Source organism: Sebastes umbrosus, chromosome 21 (genome assembly GCF_015220745.1).
Source record: "Sebastes umbrosus isolate fSebUmb1 chromosome 21, fSebUmb1.pri, whole genome shotgun sequence".
Classification (NCBI taxonomy): Eukaryota; Metazoa; Chordata; class Actinopteri; order Perciformes; family Sebastidae; genus Sebastes; species Sebastes umbrosus.
In genome coordinates this window covers 16486103-16503464 of record NC_051289.1, presented here as the reverse complement: position 1 = coordinate 16503464, position 17362 = coordinate 16486103, and the positions used below count along the sequence as shown (strand labels likewise).

At 41.7% G+C, this 17362-nt stretch overlaps 1 protein-coding gene across 1 annotated transcript in view; it reads right to left on the bottom strand.

Moving 5' to 3' along the window:
- Positions 1–12250: 12250 nt before the first annotated feature.
- The window catches only part of ofcc1 (orofacial cleft 1 candidate 1), an 88875-nt gene continuing 83763 nt past the window's right edge, over positions 12251–17362 (bottom strand). Inside the window, exons 22-23 of the mRNA XM_037757599.1 lie at positions 12526–12664; positions 12251–12364 (exon numbers count right to left, since the gene is read on the bottom strand). Of these exons, the coding sequence (XP_037613527.1) occupies positions 12291–12364; positions 12526–12664 (213 nt within the window). The 3' untranslated portion in view covers positions 12251–12290. The remainder of the gene's footprint in view (positions 12365–12525; positions 12665–17362) is intronic.

Genomic DNA, 17362 nt, shown 5'->3' with positions numbered 1-17362 from the left:
AACAACTGGTTTACATGCTGGAGTGTGGTGCAGGGGGTGGCAGGACTCAAAGGTCCAAATCCAGTGCTTCTTATGCGGGTTGGATATTTCCCACCTATCAGTCATATAATGCTTTCAGTAGGGCTGTCAATCTATTAAAATATTGAATCGTGATTAATCGCATGATGGTCCATAGTTAATCATGATTAATCGCAAATTAATCACACATTTTTGATCTGTTCAAAATGTACCTTAAAGGGAGATTTGTCAAGTATTTAATACTCTTATCAACATGGGAGTGGACAAATATGCTTGCTTTATGTAAATGTATTTGTATATGTATTACTGGAAATCAATTAACAACACAAAACAATGACAAATATTGTCCAGAAACCCTCACAGGTACTGCATTTAGCATAAAAATATGCCCAAAACTGCAGCCCAACAGGCAACAACAGCTGTCAGTGTGTCAGTGTGCTGACTTGACTATGACTTGCCCCAAAACTGCATGTCATTATCATAAAGTGGGCATGTCTGTAAAGGGGAGACTCGTGGGTAGTTGTGTTAATTCGTTAAAGAAATTAGTGGTATTAAAACAAATTTGCGTCACTGCGGTATTATCGCGTTACCTTTGACAGCCCTAGTTTTCACATGTTACTTGATTTAGTTTGATTTCACCTCCAGGGAGATTTAATAGTGGAAAAAAAGCACCGAGATAAAACAAGAGAAATAGCACAAGTATCCCTCTTGTTTCTTTTAAAACTGGAGAGCCATTTAACTAACATTTCACCCAGGCCTGGCTATTACACAGTCTATTGACACACATTGCACCCGGGTTGGACTCTTTCTCAACCCCATCCATCGGTCACACAGATTGTCCCCTGGTAGGCAGAGGCCTGCCACGTACGTTAATGGAAATGGGGCGATGCTGGGAGCATAGAGCCTGGAGAAGCCTGGATGATCCCTCAGGCCATGGCTGCCACGGGATGAAATAGAGAGACTATTACAGCGGAGTTGTAAAGCCCCACACGCTCCACGCACTATCATAATAGAATATTGATTCTATCAGATGCCAGGCCCGGGCCTGTCCCCGCAATGAAGGAAAGAGCACTAAAGGTCATTGTGTGAAAGAACAGAGTGGGGGAGAGAGAGACAGAAGAGCAGAGAGGTAGAGAGGGATAGAGTGGACAGGAAAGAAAGTGGGCTACTGCTGTTGTGATGCTGTATTTCTGTAATAACCGAATGTATCATGCTGGTAGAGCGCACTGCAAAACTATGAGAAAGCCAAAGTAAAAGGACAAGTAGGAACGAGTTCAATACTGTATGAATAAAGTTGAACCGATCTTAACACATTTCTGCTGTTCAATTAAACTATCTTTTTTTTTTTTCCTTTGCCGCATCTGTCTCCACAGCCATAAGTAACAAGGAAGCAATTTCAACCATTAATTGTTGATCAAGGCGGTTGGGAAAAGCGCCAAAGGAAAAGGATGACAAATAAGCGCCCACCACGCGAACAGCAGTACAAATTACACCACAAGCAGGAGACGTTTATGCTTGATTGGAGCAATTTAATGTTTTCTTACAAAAAAAAAAAAAAAATGCTCGCAAATCCTGGGAGGACAGTTAAGGAAATGACTTTTTAATCATCCAAGGAGCCGCTGTGCCTTGTCTCTCCTGATGGCCCCATATTGAAGACTTGGAGCCATTAGGAGAAGAAGGAGTTCATTGGTGGAGGCCGTTCTTAGCAACAGTTGGACTGATGTTACTTAAGGAGATAACTTTTTAGGGCGCAAACTGAACAGAAAGAGTTTGAATTGGGGGATGAAACAGGGAATTTGATGCATTTGTATTTCTTTACTTTGTTAAAGGGGCTCTATGTAAGAATCAGGTATTGCTTGTTAACAGTGACACCTGTGGCCGTTAAGTCTCCTGCTGCTCACGCTTGTGCTTGTACTACGTATGTGAGTAAGTATTGGTCAAAACGACCAAAACGACAATATCACTATGTATTTCACATGCTGGGCAGTAATGTTAGATTACCAAACGAAGGTCCCTCCATGAATCAAAGGTCCGGCCGATGTTGATCCTAGTTTTCCCCCCCCGACGTCGGTCAAATTTCTGTTTTGCAAGACGGGCTTCACTATAACTTTAATATTTTTGTTCTTCCGTGGAGTTTGTGTTGGAATCTGTGCTGTGGTGACTGCTGGTTGTTTGTTGGCGTTAGCGGGCTCCATTTCTAACCGAACATTAGCTAAGATGGCACACTGTTAACCCTGTAGCGGAGCTGAAGAGCATAAAGCCACTTGCAAGCGCGTATGATGTCAAACCCGTTGGATTTTCCCATAAAAATCGTCCCGCATTTTTCACATTAAAAGCAGTCTACAAGCTGATAGAGGAAAGGAAGGTTACAAATAGGGCTGTCAAAGTTAATGTGATAATAACGTTTTGATACAAAGACATTTTAACACCACTAATTTCATTAACATGTTAACGCAATTGATCTTTTGGAGGTTGTAGCGGGCTCAGTTCTAAATATACTGGCATCATATGAAACTAGAAAACCCAACGAATCCATTGGTACCAACCATGTCATACTAGCTTGTCCCGAAAGAAGTTAAATAACGCTCCAAACTTACGCTACATTTTGGGAAAGAAAAACTGTCATGGCCATTTCAAAGGGGTCCCTTAACGTCTGACCTCAAGATATGGGAATGAAAATGGGTTCTATGGGTACTCACGAGTCTCCCCTTTACCGACATGCCCACTTTATGATAATCTCATGCAGTTTCGGGCAAGTCAAAGTCAAGTCAGCACACTGACACACTGACAGCTGTTGTTGCCTGTTGAGCTTGAGTTTGCCATGTTATAATTTGAGCATATTGTTTTATGCTAAATGCAGTACCTGTGAGGGTTTCTGGACAATATTTGTCATTGTTTTGTGTTGTTAATTGGTTTCCAATAATAAATATATACATACATTTGCATAAAGCAGCATATTTGCCCACTCACATCTTGATGAGTCTTAAATACTTGAAAAATCTTCTTTTAAGGTACATTTTGAACAGATAAAAAATGTTAATTAATCTGCAATTAATCGCGATTAATCATGGACAAACATGCGATTAATTGCGATTAAATATTTGAATCCATTGACAGCCCTAGTTCCAACCTGTTCACACATTGGCAATGAAAACGATTAAAAACATTTATATGTGTAAAAACTTACATACAGTCCCTTTAAGATGACTTAAAAAAACATTCCTTGCTTGATATAGATATTCAGTTTTTGTAAGATTACGTGTAAAAACATCAGCATGGAGAAGAATTTGTACTCCTGTCTGTTTCTCCAAACTGGGGGCACGCCGACCACCATCTACGTTAATACACTAACTATGGATAAGTACCTCATACAACTTCAAAACACCCAAACTATCCCTTTAAAACATAACATATGCAGTTTTAATCACGGCTCTAAATGCTTTTAAAAGAGGTCCAAACTACACGTTTTGTGAAACAACATAAGCCACAGCCGTCTGTCTACAACCACCACGTCAGGGGGAGCATATGCTTAACAATGCCACACTTACATGCACAACACATTAGGAAATTGACTAATCTCCGCTGTGACATTATGGCCTGTACAAACTTCATGATGAATTCTGTTTTTCCAGGGCCCTCGGAAAATATATTCATGAAATTTCAATGTCCGATGAAACAAGTCATCTTTTAACCAGAGCTTGACTGTGACATACCATTCCTCATTTCTATTCCAGGCAAGGCTTTATTTTAGTCAAATAAATATCCATTTGTCTTGTTGTATTTCTTTTTCTTTTTTTTTTTTTTTCAATCCACACACAGCCCCGGTAATTGAACAGTAGTTGTTGTCGAGGGCCCCGGCAAATGAAACTGCCATTGTAGCATCAAAAATAATCAATTTGATGAGTCTTGTATATACTCCCATACTCAAAGTAATGTGATATTGATTTGGCGCTCTGATATAGTACTCCTCTTCTGCACCAGAATGATTATTGGCTTTAGACAAATTCCAGCACAATCTCTTATCGCCCCTCCCGCTTCGCCCCGGCCTCCTCTTTTGTCTCAAAGCACCGGTGCCAAAGCCCTCAGCTCCAATTCCACTCTGCAGCCTGACTCTGTGTGTGTTTGTAACACACTTGGACAATAAAATACTCTTTTCTTTATTGCCAAACAACAGCGGGAATACAATTTGACCCGATCAGTCTGCATCAAACCATTTTACACGCAACTCAATTTGCATCTAAAAGACGTGCAATTTCATGTAGTATGCCTCTCTCTCTCTTTTTCTTTCTTTCACCTTCACACACACAAACACACACACGCACGCACACACGCAGACACACATACACACACACACACACACACACACACACACACACGTGCGTACCTTTAAGTTATTATGTTTCATAGTGGTGTGAGGCATTGTGGATGGTAGCTCTGAAAATCTAATACATTATTTAAATCCAAATCACCCTCCCCTGTCCGGCCATGTTATAGATGACAATGACGCTGCCTCTCTCTCTCTCTCTCACACACACACACACACTCTCTCTCCCTCTTTTATCCCCTTTCTTTAGCTCTCTTTTCCCTCTGATTCAAAGAGATGTCAAGGACCAAAACAATCATATGTACAGAGTGATGGTTGGAGTGTAAGGTGACGGGATAGAAGATGATGGATGCATGGACAGACGGACGGATGGATTGAATTCAGGGCTGGAGAGACAGAGGGGTGGATGAATGAAAGGAAAGGGAGGAATGGGAGAGATGAGTGATGGGACGGAGGGATGAGGAGGGAGAGAAGGAGGCCGCAGAGGAAAGATGGAACGATGGCAGGCCTCAACGCCGGGCCAGTCTGTATTGATTAGTGTGTGTAATAAAGAAAGTGAGACACTTGGCCCCAGAGAGGACATGGTTCACTTGGTGTCTGCTTTAACAAGGAGTGTGTGTGTGTGTGTGTGTGTGTGTGTGTGTGAGAGTGTGTGTTTGAGATCTAAAGCCACTAAATATGCCGATGCGTGCATTTTACACACAGAAATGCCTATGGGTGTCTACAGAAATGAATAAATGAAAAAGCATGCGTGTGTGTGTGTGTGTGCACACTGTGTACGTGTCTGTTTGTTTGTGTCGGCCCCATGTACAGAGTATGCGAGCGTGTGTTTGCGCACGCTGCAGGCTGCATCCCCTTATGTGCCGTGCATGAAAACACCTCACACACACAACAGGGGCCTGCTCATGGAAAAATCAATATGCTGGTGATAGAAATATGCTAGAATGTTCTCTAGGTGAGAGATTGATCTGAGCTCCACAGAGGGTCTGTCCAAAACCAAATAATGGTTAGGGGCCAGCGACCTCCAGATCTCCACAGAAAACAATAATTATAACCACACCGAGTATGCCTGGACTAAGCATAAAGGCCACGGTCAATGAAGGCTAAATGCTAACACTGCAAAGGTGGTGGCTCAGCTTTCAACTATAATTAGGTCTACAATGTAATTGCCATTGGATTGGTGCTTTAAAGGGTCTGTTCACCCAAATGTCAAAAAAAGCATATTTCCCCCTCTTACATCTACCAGAACATATCTCATCAGGCAGATAATTTAGTTTTTATCGGCCCAGATTTATAGATATCCACCTTTTTTTTCCCCATGCCACCCCAATACAACACTAGAGGGGCATGGCATTTAATTTGTGGTGCTCACAGCACAACACTGATCATAATACAGGACTATATCTTTGGTAGAAAATACTTTGAGTGAAAACTATTTGCAGCAAATAAAACAAAAACTAGTGACTGTCATTTAGATGAAGTGATGATTTAATATGACTTATGTTAACGGTAGGGTTGGTAATGCTGAGAAACTAGCAAGAGTACACCGGAGTTTAAAAATGATCCAACTGAAAAAAGCCGGCACAGTGTTACCAACTCTTTTCCAATGAAAGTAGCTAGCAGCACTAGCTCCAAAAGTCCCTAAATCTAGAGAGAAAGTTGCCACGTCGGAAAAACTGACAGTCCTATACTCCCCCAGAATTATCACAATGAACGTAAACAAAACCATGGCTGGTTCAGTATTCACAGCTGTCAGACTCCGGTGACGCGCAGGTAGGTAGACAGACAGGTAGCCCGTCCAATCATTCCATTCTGGCCGAATAAAATGATTTGACAGGCATTTGATTTATTGATTGCTGTCGGGATGTATTGAGAATTTCAACAAATATAACAAAAAAAATTATTTGAACAACACTACCAACCCTATCTTTAACAGAACGCATAATATCCAAGGCTCTGATGTTTACAACTATAGGTACTTTGTGTCAACACTGTAGTATGCCTGGCCTTCCTGATATGCGACAAAGTAAAGTTGCCACTTTAGATGCAACCTATAGTTCCAGTATCTACATAAATCACCACCATCCAATTATAGAGCCATTAAACATAAGCAATAATCAATACAAAGACTGTACACAACTCTTTTCTCACTTGATTCATTAACAGATTAAGTCTAGAGAGTTTCAAAGAGTTTATTCGCTGACTATATAATCCAGAATGTCTTCAGCCAAAGCAACCTGCATCATGATAATGTCACACTGTGTCTAGTTACAGTTGGTTGGATGCATGGTTGCAGTAGCATAGAGCCACTGTTTTGGCTCTCCAGCACCTTGCACAACGCATGAGCAACAGAGCTGCACACAGTGTTTTCTGTTCTATGAATAAACCAAATAAAGAGCATTCATTCAGGAGGAGGAATGTGTGTTTTCAAGCCAGATTGAAACCCACGATATGCCCAGTGCATAATGTGTTTAGGTCACAGATCCATGGACTTGCTTTGGCATTCTTGTTGGTGATGCCTGTACGCAGCTCGGTCCTGGCAGGTGCGGTAAAACAAGCTATGTGGAAAGCGACCAGGCAGATAGAAAGAGAGACTGTGCTGGCGTAAGGAGGTTTAATTCCTCTGTGTGGCAGGAAACTAACTGTGCCCAACCCTCATCATCAGGTGTCGCCTATAATGAAAATAGGCTCTCAACTATATTTTGTCATTTTCATTCAATTATGCTACAGGACGCAAAAGGTTCCCATATCAAAATGATGCCGGGTTGAGTCTATTATAAGTGTTTGGTTCAAAATGTGGTGTCAAAATGCCCAAGTCAAAATTGTAAATTAATCCCAAAGGAATATATGCGAACATATAAACTGGTCTCGTTTTCTCAGGGCTGGATTGGCCAGCAGAACATCCTGGTATCACCTAGCCAGCCTATCATCGGCACCGCCACTTTTTGAGTGATGAGTCTCCTACAGGAACCAACAGCTGTATGTGCAAATCATGCATATAAATCAATTACTGGGGCCCTATGTACTTTAAATGCACCCATTAATTAAGCAATGTCAGACACAATGAACCGTGAAGTTCATTACACTTTTAGCATTCAAACCCGGGATTATTTGAAGAGCGCGCGAGAGAGAGGGAGACGGGTTTACCTAATGATTAGCCCCATAGCTCAATGTCGGGCAGACGCCAGCGGAAATTTCAGGAAAGCTGTTGCGAGAGGAGACAGAACAGCAGCGGAGCTGTCTCAGCAATCTGTAAGACGCGAACAGGGCTGATCAAAAGGAAAGTAACAACAACAACTACAATGTGATGGCTGTGCCTACTTTTGAACTTTCAACAAAAAAAAAAACCCTCCCACACAACCATCCATCCAAGTTCTACCTCTCGCTTTGCATTTTCTCAGAGTCAGTGAGGTTTTATATGCTTAAAGTGCTCCTGAACACAACATGCATTCTACGACTAGTGATGTGTGTAGTATATATTTACATTACAGCTAAGACAGGTGTATTTTCTATTTATCCAGTGTCTTTCAAGAATCGTCTTAATCCTTTCGGTGAAGTGACAAAAAGAATCAACAAAACTGGAGGTTTTTCTTTCAACAGCAATATGCAGGTGTTTTGTGTGTGTGTGTGTGAGTGTGTGCATGTGCATGTGACCTCGGTGTTGCTTCGTGCCAGGCTGTAGTTTGGTTCAAGTTGCTGTGAGATGACAGGAGAGGTTGGGGGGGTTGTGAGGGGTGGGGAGCGCAGAGAGAAGAAGCTGGGCCCAGCTGCCTGGCATTAAGCAATGACCTCTGCATAATGAAAGATGGCGACAACATTTCCCACTCATTACAAGGTTCCACACTGTGACAAGATTTGCATATTCATATATTTTTCCCCCTCCACCTCCCCTTCCCCTTTTTTTTTTTTTCCACCGCAAATTATTTTTTTCCTGTGAGCAGGACATCTGCCTCCCTGACACCGCTCTGGAAGAGGAGAAATAAATAAATATGTGTGCAGAGAGGCACATGATCTATCCAGATGCCACAGAAATATGGCACGATGTTGACATCTCCGCACACACCCCGAACCGTGTGTGTTTTCCACGGCTTAAGCACCAGGAAATCATGTTCGGGGTCAGTGGAGAAGAATACAGCTCGGGCAGGGAAACCTGACAGAGGTCTGGAATGTATATCTGTTTTGCATATTATTGTTTCTACCACAGTGACATAAATGCCACCGTTAACACTGGTGTTGCAGGTTACGCGTAGTCGGGGCCAACTAAAATTCATGTCATGTGTTGCTGAACTGATGAAACCGGCTCTTTCGTGTAACTGGCTTTAATCTCAAAGCGGAGGTGAGTTTTTCTTTGTATAAATTATTAAAATAAAATATGTTATAATGAACATTTACAGTGCAAAGTTAAGTTAGCATCTTTTTTTTTACACATTTTTAAATGTATGTAAAACCAGAGGTTGAATGATATTACATGATATGCTCTGATTTCTTCAGAAAAATGAATATGATTTATACGAGAAGTCTTGTGAACATACATTTAAGCTGAATGTTGTCAGACGTCTCTGATGGATATTAGTCTGTAGGTCTTCTCTGATTAAAAAAGCATCAGCTCTTCCACTCCGTACCAGACATAATTACATTTCGACATCAAACAAAAAGGTGCCATAAATGAAGTTGGGTAAATAGAAAATGTATGCAGTAAGACAGTAAATGTACAAAGTTCTTCATCAAAAGAAATGCGTTATTGGATGCCTTAAAAAAAAAAAGGTTTGAAAAGAAAAAAAAAACAAAGCAGCAAAAAGTGGGAATTTGAATCCCTTTTATTTAGTTGGTAACTTTAATTCAAATGAATCAGGCTGAGCTGCACCCGCCAACCGCGCCAGAAGAGTTGCCGATCTCAACGTGCCGCATAACGATCACCGCAGCACTTCTGAATACAAACTGTTTTATGTGAACACCTCAAGCTGAGGGCTACATAAATATAGAATTAGACAAAGTGTTATTTTTTTCTTTTTATGTTTTATTTCCCCCCCCCCCCTCTCTTTTTTCTCACTCTCCAGCAACATCCCCAGGTTGGGGTTGGCTCTAAGCAGATGCAGGCACTCACTTCAAAAAGTTGCAGCTCCCTTATGATAGCTCTGCAAAAAGGTTTTTTCTTTTAACTTAAATCAGCAAATGTGTGGAGCGGAGACCTAGCGGCGTGTTTCTCTTCCCCCAGAAATAATTGCTCCCAGGGATCAATTTGAAATTTAAATTGTGGTGAAATGGTGTTTGTCATTAACAATCAAATATTTGAACCATTGAAATACCTTTACCCCCGCTGTATCTGCACCTTGCGCCCCCAGTTGGAGATTATTGCAGAGGGCATTGTTTTGATGATGATGAACTGAAAAGTTGGTGAGAAAACATCACACGAGAGAAAAAAGCAGGAGGATAGAAAAAATCATCAAAAATATAGATTTATATAAAAGTATTAACATATCAAAACAGATACATAGAGCAGAGCGATATTTATGTTTTTTAGCTGTGTTGATTTTGCTACTGAGACCAACATCATGTTGCACATATACTGCACTATTAAAGAAGGGAAAGTAAAAGGATAGAAAAATATAGCGAGGTAGTAAAGTAGGACAAACGGGGAGAGAAGAGAGCTTCCCTGTCATCTCTGAGAGGCAGCGTCTCTGCTTAATGTTCATTAGGGGGCTGATTGAATTGGGGGGTGTAGCACTGTCACTGTTAATGGAGTGATCTCTAATTGGAGCGCATTAGCTCTATAGGTTCTGGCTAGTGTCAAAGGCAGACAGAAGGGCAGGATGCAACGCGAGAGTCTTAACACATCCTGCCAATGCTGGAAATACACAGAATTAAACAAAAATGTCATTATGTGCTGAGCGTTTGCACACAGTGGGGATAAACAATCAATGAATTCACTTTATGTGTTTTGCTTGCCTCATTTTGTATCGCAGATGGACTGATACATTTAAGAATGTTCCATGTATCCAGACTGACTTTACTGTATTTCAGAGGCTGTAGCAGGTTCAGAGCTAGAGTGAAGGTACAGATATCATTTGAAACTATGCATGCATGAAACTTTACAACCACAAACTAGATACTTAGAGCATTCAGGGGATGGATGGCTTTCCTAGGTACATTGACAATAAAAGGGGGTTTCTGAGCAGCTTCCAGAACAGAAGTGCTCGCCATCCAATCGTTGAAAAATGCCATTCTTGCAGAAATATCAAAATGTCAAAACAGCTTGACTTTTTCTATGGTGTTCCTCAGGGTCTTGGTGTCTTAATGTGGTATTTTAGAGGGATTTGTGATCATTTATTTCAATTATTGAGTGGTAAAAAATGGTTAGATTTAGCATCCAAATCTGTGTAACAAATGGTATCATCCCAAAAATTGCTGCAACAATTTATGAGACATAATAGAGCATGGGAATGACCATCATATACTTCCAGCACAATGTTCTAAGCCCTTATACACTTTCACAGTTTATTTTAATTAATTAATTAATTAATTAATGCATTGAATTGTAATGTATTGTACTGTAATGTAATAAAATATGCTGTAATTGTAAAATATGTTGTAAAAATATTTCTCATTTATGACTAGAACAACTTGACACACAGTGCTGAGCTGCATCTCAAATTAATCTTCAGGTTCCCAGCTTTCAGATGATGTGCACCACTTCTATGTGATATATACTGCTGACCTGCTATCTCCCCCTAAAGACCCCCCTGTACCCTCCTAAAAAAGACAAAAAAAAGGTCTATTGTGGGTCTCAGAGGGTTAAAATGTTTATTCTCGAAAGGTCCGTGTCTCTATCAGAGCTCTGAGGATCAGAAACAGAAGCGTTAAATGTGTGTATGTGTGTGCGTGTGTGTGAGAATGTGTGTCCATATGCAGTGTGCACCACGCCCCCCCGGGCCATGACTGTGATGGTTTAAACATGGAGGTGAGCAGCAACTTCAAGGCCAAAGTAAGGTGTGTTCCTGATAATGACGGGCACGAAATGGCCCGCTATCGCCATCCAACAAGACCCAGAAGTTGATCTGTAATGGCTGCCCATAAAGGCGAATCATCGTCAATGAAAATGACAGGTTATTAAGATACGATTTTAGAGGGGGGGGTCTACGGCTTTAGTATGATAGGTTAGCTATCTATAAAACCTTTAAAGCCCGGCCCTCAACGACATCAGCCCCGATTCCCATCTCCCCGCGCCCTGCGCCAGAGACACATGCTAATAAGCTCACAACCTTTAATTAAGCAATATGTGTAAGTAGGCAGCCATTACGGCCTGATTTGTGAGCCACTTCATTACACTGAGCACCGGCTAGCAGACACATATTCAATACAAATCAAGCTGGCCTGAATATTATCCTGCTTAATGTGAGGCCAATATTGATATTTTATCACTCTGTGTTCTGATTAGTGACTTTTAGAATCTTCATTTCTCATTGTGTTGAGGCAGCGCTCAACACCTAACGACCCGCATTCATTAGAAGTGTTGCTGAACATTGTTTATTAGGTTACAAATAGTTTGCATATACTACTTATGTTTACTTGCCGAGAGATGCGAGAACGGCATCATTTGTAATGCTGTCTTTGGTTGCTGTTATTCTGATGAGTCGACTTTTGACTATATCGAGCGTCGTTAAAAGATGTAGCACCCAGGAAGAGCTACACAAATATACAGCGCATATACGCATGCTTTACTACTGAAAAAAAGCTATTGATTTAGCATGATTTGAATCCGTGTTGAGCTGCTTACAATTGAGAAAAATTCCGTGTTTTGATATTTGAATTCCGGAACTATTCAAAGAGCACAAATTGTTAGAATATAACAATGACTGCGGTATGTTGCGGAGACTTCAAGTCAAACAGACGGTTGATGAGATGACTTACATTAGTTTAGGGTCCAACTTTCTCTTTCTTTGCTTTGACGTCATTGGTTGAGGTCTTGCAGTGCAAAACTGGAGCCACACCCGCTTCCTCCTACCGGTTCGACACGATGGGACCCTGAGGGAACGAAACACCCGGTGAAACTGTGCAAATTCTGCTAAGCAAACAGCAGGTAGGGAAAAAAGTTTGCACAGTTAAGAGGGTCATGTGTGTGTGTGTGTGTGTGAGATTAGGTGACTGAATGTGTACTTTGCGTGCTCTCAAAATGCAACACTCACGCGCAAATAGCTTCTTCCGTTTCCGCAGCTGGTGCGGAGCGACCGCGCCTTCCTTGCCCTCTCTCTGATTGGCAGAGCCCTGACCCGGGCTGGGCGCCATCCTGGTCGCATTGTCCACCCCTTCCATGTCACCAATCACCTTCAGAAAAAAAGAGTCAGCAAAAGGCAACATGAACGGCAAAACTCGACAACAAATGAGCAGCGCGACAACTGTTTCAGGAGACCCCAGGGGCCATTATGCATCAAGCGTCTCAAAGTACAGGTTGAACTTGGATGACAGTGACTGAGATTGGCAGGAGAACTGCTATTTTTCCTCGAGGCCCTGCCGAGTAGTGTTGTCATGCATAGTCTCTACCTCTGTCCTGGTGCTTAAGAGTGAACTTGGAGGAAAAGCAGAAATGGAGACTTTATATGACACACTACCTCCAGTCCCAGAGGGGAAACAGCTCTCACAACTCTGGGTTGGCCTACTTATGTACCGTCATATGAAATGCAACTTAAATCTCACTGGTATAAGCCACGCTGAAATGATAGACTGTAAATTTGTCTAAAAACTTACCGTAAATATATGAAGAAAATACATTCAAGTAATAATCTAGAATAATTACCAGAAATGTAATACAATGATGGGTTAAGTCAAAACGACATCTGCATTCTTTCACATCTTCAGCTCTATATTTCATAACAGCATCAAGTAGTCAAAAGGTAGGCCGGCACTTTTCTAAAGTTGCAAATTACACAGATGGAGCAGCAATTGAGCAAACTTGAAAAAATGTGCCACAGAGCGCTTCTTTATCTAAAACTAGTATAAACTTGCCAGATAATTACATGCGGTGTACTTTGGAGAAGTCCTCCTGCTAAGCAGATATGGCTGCCAGGGAGGCATTAATCTCCTCATGCAACATACAGTATGAAGCCAAGGACATCCCCCCCCCCCCCCCCCCCCCACTCTCTCTCTCTCCCTCCCTCTCTGTCTCTCATAGCCACACACACCACATGCAGAAAAAGACAGCACACACACACACAGCATACAGAGCACACTCACTTCCTGTATAAATCATATTCATATTTCTGAGGGCTGCCGATGACCTCACGGCAAATGAAGCGTGGGTCCTCAGCTCCGCAGCGGCAATCAAACGTGCGGCAGAGTAATTACAAAAGAGGGGTAGGAGGGAGAATTGATGCGGTTTGTCAATTAATGTTGCTGCAAGGTGTTTTTTTTTTTTTTTCTTCCAAAGGTTAACTTCTTCATATTCTCTGCATGCTAAATTAGGTCAATATTGGTCCGGCGAAGAGTCGTCGTCGTGTTGCAGACGGACGGCGGGCTGAGTCATGCAAAGACGAGACAAAGGCTCCTTGTTAATGAGAGATTATCATGATGATGAGGTGCCTTCCATTTCTCTCTGATCATCATCATCTGTCATTATTATCATCGGCTTTGTCGCTGTTATTATAAAAATCTACAAACTATAAGGGGACGTCGTCTCCTTAATTATACAAACCATGCATAATACAACACAGTCCTCCCTGCTGAGGTTAACATAATTAAATGCGATACAGTTAAAACCTCACTGTGTGAATAAACTGCATACCTTTTGTTTCTACAAATGGTTAAGCACATCCTCCCCCCCAAAAAGAGAGGGAGAGAGAGAGAGAGAGAAAAAAAAAAGCACAGCTGAAATTGCCGAGAAAAGTGTTTTTATTTATACAAGTCGCTGGAGATGCTCATCATCAGCGTTTTTTCCGAGCCATAAATAATTTGCGGAGAGAGGTAATATTCAAGCTGGCAGAGCCTTAGTTGTGCATCTTTAATGGAAGTTTTACAGAAGCTGAGCCAGTTCTTGCATATGCTGCTGCCTCCCATATGGAGGAAAGGAGACAAAAGGGGCACAGTTGGCTTGTCCTATCTTTTTATAAGTCCATCGACACTTAAATGCTAGCCCCGGAGAAAAAACGACACAGGGGGACATAAACCCACTGTGGTTTTAGGAGGGAAGATAATGACTTTGCCTGCATTAATTTCTTCATCAGCCATCTTGTTTCCTCAGACAGAGTGGTTATGAGGCCCTCTCTGAAGGTCCTAGGTTATATAGATGCATTTCCCTGCATAATTTCGGCCCTAACAGTTGTTGTCAGCAGTGCATTTTGCGAGTCGGCAGCTGGGGAACATCTGTTTATAGGTAATGAGTGTTTGAAAAGCTACACCTCACTTTACCTTTAATGTCTTTTATTGGAGCACACTGATGGGAACGTAGCTTTAACTTTTTCGTATTGTTGTGATTCAGCGAGAAGATTCCTTCAACATGGTCAATATTACAAACACCTGCCCTGGGCAACGCGCTGAAACGAGAGCATATGATGGATCATTAATATTAACTTTCTTTAAACAGAATTCAATATGCGAGTCAATAAAGACTTCATTATCGTTATATTTTTTACTACACACCCACAACTCAGAATTTGCTCCGTTCCTACTTCTCGCTAACGACGCAACACGCAAAGTAAGAACTTTCAGTCAACACTGCCGGTTCGATAATGGCTGAATAAACAACAGGAAATATTTAGTTTCTCATGACTCTTGCTCGGTGTCTCACTCTCCAGCAAATCAAACAGGACACACCTTCGCTGTTCTGTTACGTTCAAACAGTGTCTAACAGTGTCTATAGCTCAGGGCGCTTCTTCCAGGACTTGCTTTTTAATGTGTTCGTTTAGACACATTTTGGATGTAAATTTGTGGGTATTTGGCAGAGCAGCTGGCCCCCGGAGCTATGGTCATGTTAGTCTAAGGGAGGAGCAAGTCCTCCGGGGCATTGGTGTCCAGGACACTGCCTGAGAAAACAGAGCTCTTTAAAGGAAATGAGCCGTCCGTCAATATTTCCTCAGTAAATGGAAACAGACTTCTTAAGTAGGATTAGGCTTTTAACTAACTGGGAAAGAGAATGGAGTCACGTTAAAACACAGTCAGATGACGCTGTTTTGTCACTGTCGTGCTACTATGTCAAGTGTCGCCGGGATGTCATAACAGAATATAAAAAACAATGAATATATTGTAGATACTACTAATAATGATAAAAATATATTTGTACAAATGTTCTAAATTGAAATGTTAAAAACAAATGTAATGATATGTTGCAATAAAGCCAGTCTAGAAACGTCAAATACACCTCACTATATTTGCCTTAAAGTAAAACAAATTATTTTTTTTATTGCTCTAACAGGATTCATGCTACATAATACTTAGTGTGGTAACATATATAGCAGTGTAACCACATCACCATAAAACAGGCTATTATTTGGATAAGTGAATAAAGTAATAAGCCAATACAGGAAAACCCATAAAATTGCTTTAAAATGTCATAAATCTAAGGGGAACTTCTCTGCATTACTGTGGTCACTGCATCTCTTAGTAGAGCCTTTTTCTATTTCATTCTATATTTTTTTTTTTTTATCTATTTAATTTTTTGTAGAAGTGCCTGCTCGGCTGTTATTTCTCTCCGAGGAGCTGTCACCTTCCATCTGAAGGCCAGTTTGTACACAGCACCCTGTCGCAGTGTGCGTGTAGCGCTGCCAGAATTATATAAAGCGCTAATAAAATCAGCTCAAGTGTTCTTCCGAGTGCTGGGGGATGCCCTTTGGTGATTCCTGGATCTTGCTCTATACATAAAACCAGTCTATATATTCAGGGGAGGATTAGTTTTGAATATGTAAAGTGGGGGTCCGCGCTGCGAGGCGAAGGGGGAATGGCATAGTGCTCTCTCGGCGATGCTGCGCGTCGGTGTTATCGCTCCCCACTACCAGCGGGTGAAAGAGGACGCCATCGGCATCTCTTGCTACTGGAGGTCCCTGCCTGTTAAGTCGCGAGGAACAGACAGCAGCACCCAAGGGACACAGTGTGTGTGAGAAAAGAGAGCAACAGAGAGATAGAGTGTGTGTGTGTGTGTGTGTTTTCCAAGGACAGTAACACCTATCTTTCACTTAAGGTGGCCTCTATGAAACTCCCTTCACAGTTTAAAGAATGGCAGCACAGTAGCAGAGATTCTTTTACTCTCAGTGAGATCATATTTTGTGTGTCGGGGGTTATTATGGGTGTGGTAAATATATGTCGGCATCTGCATTTGTGTTTTTTTGTGTATACCATAATAAGAGTTTTCCACAGGAAGTGAAGATCTGTGTGTGTGTGTGTTTGTCTGTGTCAATGAGTGCGTGCTGTTTGGCTATGAACAATCCACCCAGATGTCTCATCTGCTATGCACAGGTCTAGAGGCTACACGCGCGCACACACACACACACACACACAGACAGTGCGACACCAGTAATAAATATACCATGCTGTGTGTTTACTCACATAAGCTCACCATCACTCAAATTATGACGGAGAACCATTAGAACGCAGAAGAGCCTCAGAGCTAATTGTTAGCGCAGATAACCCCCCTCCGCCTCCTCCTCCATCCTCACTCCTCTGACATTCAAACTTCAAAATATTAATTTTGTTGGGACAATCCAGGTTGCTCTTGGGCGACTGACAGAATGATTGAGGAAAGGAATGACTTCTCGCTATACTGCGGCAGGAGTCACAAAAGCACTACTTTTAATTAGGCAACAATCTGTGAATCAGTGTGTTTGTGACCCGCCTGTCTTGCAGGGGGCTTGAAGGACGAGGAGCTAAATATAAAGTTGCGATACGCAGTGAGGCGGCGTTTTTTTTTGCTGTCAAAAATTACATTTCATCATAAGTCTTAACACAGTGTCAAACAGGACGAGGCGCTGGCATTTTTATTACACCGTAGGGATTGTAAATGGTTGTTTCAGGCAGAAAAAAGGTGAGTTTTGTTGACTT